Genomic DNA, 8,685 nt, shown 5'->3' with positions numbered 1-8,685 from the left:
GTTAGCTTAGCATCACAAGGGAGCTTACATGAGGTTAGCTTAGCATCGCAAGGGGAAAGAGAGAGAGAGCAGGATAAATTTAGATATCTGATATCTCCAGTTTTAATACTCACTTCAGCAATGTAATGATTTGTGTAATGAAAAATGTATTTCAATGTATCAGTAGTATCACTGAATGTGTGCTACAGTAAATTGGTTGGATTTTAAGGAATGATTTATTATTTTTCATCCATATTTATTATAATATTATTTATTTTCATTTATTCAGTGTAATTGTCAAAAATAATAGCCCATGTGTAAAAATAAATTCTCTATCTATTCTCTCTCTCATTTCATTATTTTGTAGCACTCACTGGGTGTTCTGTGTTTACAGTATTGTCCCCCTTAAATGGAGCAGGGACCACCTAGAAAAGTATTAATGAGCCCATTTCACCACCTCCAAAACCATCTTGGCTCAATTTGTGTGCAATGCGTAATGGCTTGTGTGTACAGGTCATACTGTTCAGTTTACGACTACAGGTGCTCGCGCTTTCTGAAATAAAAGTATTTTATTTTGTGACTTTGTCGCTACTTCACCAGGCAGAAGTTTTTAAATATCTGCAGATGTCAAATGCAGTGTGAGCAGCACAACCCTCCAGCTTCCTCACAAGAATATAACTTTCATTCTTTTGCAAGTAGTGTCCTGTCCAATCCACTTACATCACACTTTCAAGCTCTAAAGACTTTGCTATCATATTTGTAATAGAACAGTTTCACTTGAAGATGTACTGATTTAAATATTCCCTCTAACAATATAAGAGGGATACATTAAGCCACTGGAGGTGGTGGCTGCTGCTGCTGCTGCTGAAGGGTCAAATTACCTTTAGTCATTCTAGATGCAGAGAGCGCTAGAGAGAGATTTCAATTTTCTTCAAATATTCTCATTACAGAGACAACGTCTGCCAAAAGGGTCTCAGGCTTTTCATATAATTACATCCTCAAAAAGGAAAAATCTCAATTATAACAGAATACCTAATTATTACGCAGCACATATTCCAAATTGCCCTCGCATGAAAGGAAAACTGGAGCCGTATCATCCACTAAGCTGTGAGGACAGTTTCCACTTCTCGTAACGCTGCTGCTGTTAAGCACCCAAGAGCATTAGAGGGAAGACCTGTCACGGCTCAAGACCTGAAGGGAATGAACAGAGAACAAGATATGACAGAGCACAAACCTGTGTCCTCTCGCTGCCTTTATTATGAGGGGACACAGATAACTCTGAGGGCGCTGGTCGGTGCAAAATACCTCCTCAATTGCCATACCTCAGAAGAGGCCTTCTGCTTCAATAACAAAACAAATTATTTTGACCAACTGCTGTGGGTGCCATGTCGTTTTCCAGGCCATGTAGCGTAACAAGGCCCATTTCCCAAATAATCAAACTCCAGCCAGAGACCATCCACCTATCAACAGCTTTGATCTTTTCCTACATGGCAGCCATTTCCATCATAGCAGCAATGTAATTTCCCAGTGGGTAACGGGCACAGCGGTGCAGACTCCCAGTGTAATGTACTGTGGAGCAACCATTTGGAAGTTGGAAAGCCCTCTTTGTAGAAAGCATTTGCATTCAAATCATTGAGTCTGAAATTGGTTCTACCTGGCTGGGATCAGGACTATCTCCTGTGGGTTTCCACCACCAGTTTTATAACCTTGGAGTGCAAGAAATGCTAATCGCTTTTGATGGTCTAGGAAGGGCCTAACTATGTCTCTTTTCGGAGTCCTAAGAAAGTAGCCCCCCCCCCCACACCTGGGATAGCTAGATGAGTCTCATGGCCCTTTCACCATCAGAGCCCATGAACATGCCATAATGGCCCACCAAACCTGCCATAATAATGACGCTGCGCGGACTTGGGGTGCCTCTGACCTCAAGAGGGACCACAGGGGATAAAGAAGTGGAAATACCCAACAAGATGGGAGACTTTATTGTGAAAGGGTGCTCAAGGTTTTTATGATTTCCCTTTGCATCTATTAAATTCCAGGCTGATTAAGTGTTCCCTGCTGAAGTGTTATCTGTATCTTCATCTTTTAATTGAAGTCACGTTCTGTGCACTGTGGAGTCACATTAGTGTTTACCAAGAGCAACAGCCATTTGAATGAACATTAATAAAATTGTGCTCTTTTCTTTTGTCTTCGCAATTACTTTCACACAAGTGTGAATGTAAGTGTGGAGAATTCTAAACAATACAACAACACAAATTCAGTAATGGGATTTTTATTTTTTCTCAGCTTGCTTAAGTGTTAAGCAGACAGAGAGACATTTTACAAAAATATATATTTTGTATCAATATTCTTGCCTAACCTTTGACTCTGGGAAGCAGGCCGAATCCAAATGTATGCTCTAATGAATACCTTGTCATGTTTTCTTGTGGAGAATTATCTTTGTTTAAGTCTCACAGACTTATTCTAAAACATCTTTTTCTTTAATCTGTGATTGGCCTCATATTTTTTAACCTTCGTCTCATCTGAAATGCTTGCTGTTGCTCTACCAAGACCTTGTTTAGTGTAGACATAGTAAAGGCCTCCATGGAGCATCAACCCCTGAGCAGTGACGGAGAAGCCCGTAATAATCAATTCTCAAGCATGCTGTTCCAAGGCAATACTTCATCTGAGCTTCCCGAGCTGAGCTCCGAACATTCATGGAAATACTGACACCGTGAAATCCAATTAAAAATGCATTTGGACATTGATCACCTGATGCACCCATATTGATTGCTGCTCCGAAAGCAACCTGGCAGTGTTTTTGTTCGGCCAGAGTCCATTCACCTCTCCATACCATATAAATGTATTGATCTGCTCACCCACTCTTGGATCCATATGAACCATTAAAACATCCTTTCAGTGTTTCTCCATCCATTTATGTGACACATAGACTTCTATGAGCTAAAAATGGCCAGCACTCCACTTAGTGTAAAGTTAACTATTCTTTTAAAAGCACTCTTCATCAAACTAATCTTCTGGATGTCTGGGCCTGATAAAGAACATAAAGCATTGAAATGTTCACAAACAACTTGAATAGTTGAGGAGAGGAATACTTCATCACAGATGGAGAGACATGTTTAATTCAAAAACGTATAAAAGGGCAATTTGCACTTTTCAATCAGTGGTATTCACACATTTTCATTTAACACAACTGCAACCAGGGGACACAAATAAACGCCAATGCTGCTTGTGTGGTACAATGAATGTGAAAGAATAAATTGAATGGCAGCAAATAAGACGCATTTATATGCAAAATTGCCGAGACAGCACAGAGACATGGGCTGCGGGCTGACGGACGTGCATGTAATCAGGTATTAAATCGGCTCTTCTTCTGTATGCTCCGTCTGCTGCGTGTTGCGCAGGGCAGAGGGGCAGGTGAATGCTTTAGTCTCTGAGCATTGGTCCACATGAATGACCCAGCCTGTGTCCACATTAGCACGGATCAACTCCCGTGGGTATCATCTCGTCAGAAAACAGCAGTTGCAACATATTCGGCCAAATAACCTAACTTCCATATCCAGTAAAACCCACGCACTCTTTCACCCTTTCTGATTTTTGGCCAACACAATCAATCCTTCACTTGCTTCCTTCCTCTGAACGCCTGCTCCACTTTCAACCTTTCCAGCGTGTTCTCCTTCCAATCTCTCCATTACAGTACGCCCACCTCTCCCCTACAGTAATGTTCTTCACACTTTGCGTCCTGCTCTTTCCCTCCATCTTCTTTTCTGACTTGTCCTTCTCCATCACTCACTCTTTTTTTCCCATTACTCAGTAAGAATTCCCTTTACTGCAACTAAATATCTTTTCCCTGTTGGGTGTCATTGTTCTCTTCTGCCCCGCAGGGAAACGCATTCAACTCTAGCAGGGTCTGCACAAACCCACACAGACCGACCTGGTGGTTAATAAGCCAGTTGAGTAAGACGGCACCTCGACTCAACATTGATCACCAAGCCTTTGTACCTCAAACTCTCAGGGAGGCTATTTGTCAAAGTGATAATTTATTTTGTAGCACCAGTTGAGGTGTGCTGGCGATTGGGTTGTTTTTCCTTCACGTGGTCTCAGAGCTCAACAGACACAATTTCCGATCAAATTCAGGGTCAGAAACAAGCACAGCTGTAACTCACTGCAAATCAACCACAATCTGCAAAGGGAGGCTTTCATCTAGCTGAGCAGGCAAGGGAATGGTGATTTAGCAAAGAGATGTGTGGCACATTTTCAAACTCAATTCCCTTCTATTTCTTCCCATGCCTGTGCAAAGGTTTTATTTTACTTTGGTGTCCTGCTAAGTTGTAGGCATCAGTACACACACTGTGTGACTTATGGAAGGAGTGGGAGAATGAATGATAGCTGCGCTGTTGTTTTGATCATGCTGACACGGGGTGCCCAATTATGGAGAAGCGGCCTGTCTAACCAGCGAGGCCAAACACCGGATGGGAGGAGGTGGCAGGAGCATGGGACGGTGCTTGTGGGTAGGCGAGGCTACCGCAGTGCACCGCTGCTCCCGCATGCTCTCAAGATGTTCCACATCTACCCTCTCTAATTGGCAGATGGCCTTAGATGCGAGATGATTTAATGGCCTGCGTGTGTGGTTTTTCTTGCCTCAGTCAGCCATTAGCAGGGACATCTGTAACGAGTTGGCCAGGCACACCGCTGAGAACGGAAGCTGAGAGCAACACTTTCTAATGGGGGGTAGTGCGATTGTGACGGACTCCGGCAGTAATCAAAGCACTCTGAGCTATTTCTTTGGGTTATGATAATCCGGACCTCTCTTTTTAAATTATCCCAGGCTTAAAGGAAAATTCCAGTCAATTTCAACATGTAGGTATGTTGTTTGTGAATTCGGAGTGTTGTCAGTAGAGAGATAAATGAAAACAATCGGTGCTATCCTCCTGCTAGCGTTAGCACCCAACAGGCTTAAATAGGGCAAGTTTTAAACTAATTTTCTTTTCTTTTTTAAGTGCCTACCCATGTGCAATGATTCCTTACGAGTGAACAAATCTGACTACAGTAGATGTGAAAGAAATGCATGAAAGTTATGCTAATTCAGCTGCGTTTAGTTCCTGTGTTGAGACGGCAGTTGGAGAGCTTAGAGACCATCTACAAACTACAACCCCGAAAAGAGATAAAACTAAAATATGTAGGCTATCAATTTAATGATTAAATAAGGTAGTGTCTCCAAACTTAACTGAATTATAACGTGTCCCCAGCTAGTTTTACTACAGCACTCACTTTTAAAAAAATGACCATGTGCTTATTTTTGAAAATATGTATCTCTTTTTGGTGTTGTAGTTTGTAGACGGTACCGAAGCACTCCTTGCAGTACAAACACAGGAACTAAACAGAGCTGAATTAGCATAACTTTCAGGTATTTCTGTCATATCTACTGCAGTCAGATTCACTGTGTTCACTAAGAAGGAATCCTTTTACATGGGTAGGCACTTTAATGACATTTCCAGCATGTTTAAAGGCTAAAAACATGTTTAAAACTTGCCCTGTTTAAGCCTGTTGGGTACTAACTTTAGCAGGAGGATAACAGTTTAGGCAGCACCTATTGTTTTCATTATTCTCTTTACTGACAGAACTCCAAAGTTTAAAATCAACAGAGCTACATGTTGAAATTGACCGGAATTCTCCTTTAAGAAAAAGCTCTAATAAATTGTCTGATGAGAAATGATTTAGAAAAGCTGCAAAGAATCAAACAGCCCTGTATTACTGAGTCTCTACTGTGTGTCAATCCCCTTTTGACTTTTCATACACCAGAGCAAGACATTTCTAGCTGTGCGTTATCATAAAAAGCCATTTTCATGGATTTGGCACAAACAGCTTGGCTTCCAAGTGATCCCATTTCTTGCAGCTGTTCTGTAACCATCTGTGCTGAATGCTGTGCTCAAGGGTAAAACGTTAAGGCCCCAACCAGTTTAGTCCTAAAGGGCCCTGGTTTCTGGCTCTCTGTGACCGCCTTCCTTTTGTCCAGCTCCCTCCTGAGTTTGTCTCTATAACCAGGGCTGGATGAGGAAAGGAGCTGCATCGTTGAACAAGTGAGGCCTTCAGCTGGTTCTCTATGCATGTCGACAGAGTGGTGGAGAAGTAGCCCCGAGCCTAAGGCCTTTTAAATCTTGATGGCCATCAGTATTCTTGCCATAGCCTCTGAGGATTTGCCTGTTACCTGCAAACTGGGTCAATTTTTGCATTATTTTAGAGATTTGTATCTCACTGTCGAGAAAGGAAAGGTTCTGCACACACAGGCATGTGGACCCACACCTGCACTTTATCTCCCTCTCTTTGTCTCCCTCCCTGCATCTCTCTCACACACACACACACACACACACACACACACACACACACACACACACACACACACACACAGCATTCTGAATTCATTATGAGCACATATTTGTCACTTTAAAAACACAAATGTAAAGCCACAAAATGTGCTAACACTGTAATGAATGACTACACTGAGGAACCTTATCCATGCTGTGAAAACCATTTTACACTGTGAGCACACGTGGACAGACTAATTAAAATTGATAGATAGGACCAAAACTGATGACACTCAAAAACTTGTGCACTGTACAGAGCTTAAATGCAAGTATCAGTTAATATATCACTTCTGCAGTCATAAATCTCAAATAGTTCTGAATGTGACTGCCATTCACACATTAACATTAATGAGGAGGTGACAGTGCAGCAGCACATTGACCATGTTTCCATCAGGTTTTATAGCGGTTTGCTCAATGTGTGACTGGTGGAAATCTTCAAATATTTCAGTAACCCCACATCCAGTACATTCAAATTACTTTTAATACAATTTCTAATTCCAATAATCTACTGTATATTTGTACTCTCAGCTGAGAGCCTTGGAGGTGAATGAGGGACCAGGAGCAGATGGGGGGGCGGTAATGAGATGCAGAAAAAATGGAATTGAGGGGGACAGGCCGGCTGTTGAGACACACAGAAGAAAAATACGAGGGAAGAAAATAACCAAGTATGAGATACAGAGAGAGGATAGGAGAGACCCATGTCTGAGGTGCATACAAATGGACAGAGGAGGAACACAGATAGAGAAGGGGGAGGAGGAGTGTGGGGGGAGAGAGAGAGAGAGTAGAGGAGATAAAAGAATGTGAGAAAGATGGATTCACTGTTGGCTAATGAGAAGACAAAGGCAGCAGAATCCACATTGATCTTTGCCCCACAGCAAGCTGGCTTTATAGCTCACAGATAGAGAGAGACTGGGGAAGCTTACCTGAGGTAAGCAACCTTACATTTGTAGGAGGAACCTGAGTCCAGGGATAGGTTTGGCTGGGTGGGCGGGTGTGTGTGTGTGTGTGTGTGTTTACATTAATGTGTGGCAAGCATACTTATTTATAGTGAGCGTACATATTCAAGCCGATTATTGGAAGTTTAAGTTGTGCATATATATATAATTATGTAGCCTATTTTTGCTGCATTTTGGCAGGTAAGGTGACAAGCAACACTTGAGAAAAAGCAGGGGTAAATGAAAATATGAATCATTATTGTTTGTATGAAGCAGAAGATTTACTAAATGTGAGAAAGAAATCAAATATGTACAGTATACAGTAACCACTCTACACACAGGGTGGAGGGAAAGAACACTGTAGGAACACTTCACCTCTGGAGATGCATAACTGTACCCTGACTAAATGAAGAAGAAAGAAGCAAGTATTTAATAAGACAGTTGACGACAATCAGGTTGATCGGCTGTTTTATCTTAAAACGGGAAATAATTGGCTTATTGAAGCTATTTAATGTATTTCTGGTGTGCTTCAACGTGTAGGCTACATGCAGTAGACTAAACAAAAGAAATCGCTGCAAAGGGTGACCACTCTCTGTACATAAGTTATCAGCACAGGTGCGCATCAGCAAAGAAGAAGACAAGTTAATTTGCTGTTAAACACGGACAGCGCTGCGCTACGGCTGCAGAAAGCCACTTACTGTAGGTTTGAGCTGTTCCAGTACACCGCATGCCTGTCGCTGGCTCTCGACAGGTGCAAGTTAGTAAGCGCCAGCGTGATGAGGCTAAGGGAGAACGTTGCGAGAGCCATAATCCCTCCGGTGCTCGTCCAGCCCTGGTTCCCCTCTCTTCCTTCTGCGTCCCCGCTCCTTCTGTCCCAGGCGACGTCTCGTTCACAACATCCCTGCGGTCAAAAAACGTCTTTTAAAGTTCCCGGTTACCTTAACAACGAATTGAATCAGGATGACTTCTGAGTGGTTGCGTGTTCTTCAACTCAAATCCCATTGCGACAAGACCCATTTGGACACCTTCCCTTGTGCTAAATCTCTCTCGACTTCTTTCTTGTATCCGCTGCGCACTTTCAAGTCACTCCTGGTTTTGTTTGGCAATTCTGCTTTCATTAGAGAGGAACAACACAGGTAAGGCAATGTTTGCACATTCAGAACAGACAGCTGAGGCCGGTGTTTACTGTTCTTTGTACAGCTTTAAAGCCGCTGGATATCCGTGGAAAGGTTTGTGTACCTTGAGCTCCTCTCATCATCACCAGCAGCAGCGGCAGCCACACGCTGCGCACACAACGCTACAAACCCGCCCTCTGATGGCCGAGATGCGCTCACATGTCCATCTATGCCGCTGCCCCGCCCCCTCGAAACATGCTGTGTGTGTGTGTGTGTGTGTGTGTGTGTGTGTGTGTG

The 8,685-nt window shown here is 42.8% G+C and overlaps 1 protein-coding gene across 2 annotated transcripts in view; it reads right to left on the bottom strand.

The window, feature by feature from the left end:
* The window catches only part of efna3a (ephrin-A3a), a 62,232-nt gene extending 53,609 nt beyond the window's left edge, over nt 1–8,623 (bottom strand). For both annotated transcript variants that reach the window (XM_032535548.1, XM_032535549.1), the window contains exon 1: nt 7,972–8,623. In XM_032535548.1, the coding sequence (XP_032391439.1) occupies nt 7,972–8,081 (110 nt within the window). In that variant the 5' untranslated portion in view covers nt 8,082–8,623. The remainder of the gene's footprint in view (nt 1–7,971) is intronic.
* Nucleotides 8,624–8,685: the final 62 nt, after the last annotated feature.

The sequence above is a fragment of the Etheostoma spectabile genome, chromosome 14, assembly GCF_008692095.1.
Source record: "Etheostoma spectabile isolate EspeVRDwgs_2016 chromosome 14, UIUC_Espe_1.0, whole genome shotgun sequence".
Lineage (NCBI taxonomy): Eukaryota > Metazoa > Chordata > Actinopteri > Perciformes > Percidae > Etheostoma > Etheostoma spectabile.
The sequence above is the reverse complement of the archived record's forward strand: the minus strand, read 5'-3'. Positions and strand labels throughout refer to the sequence as shown.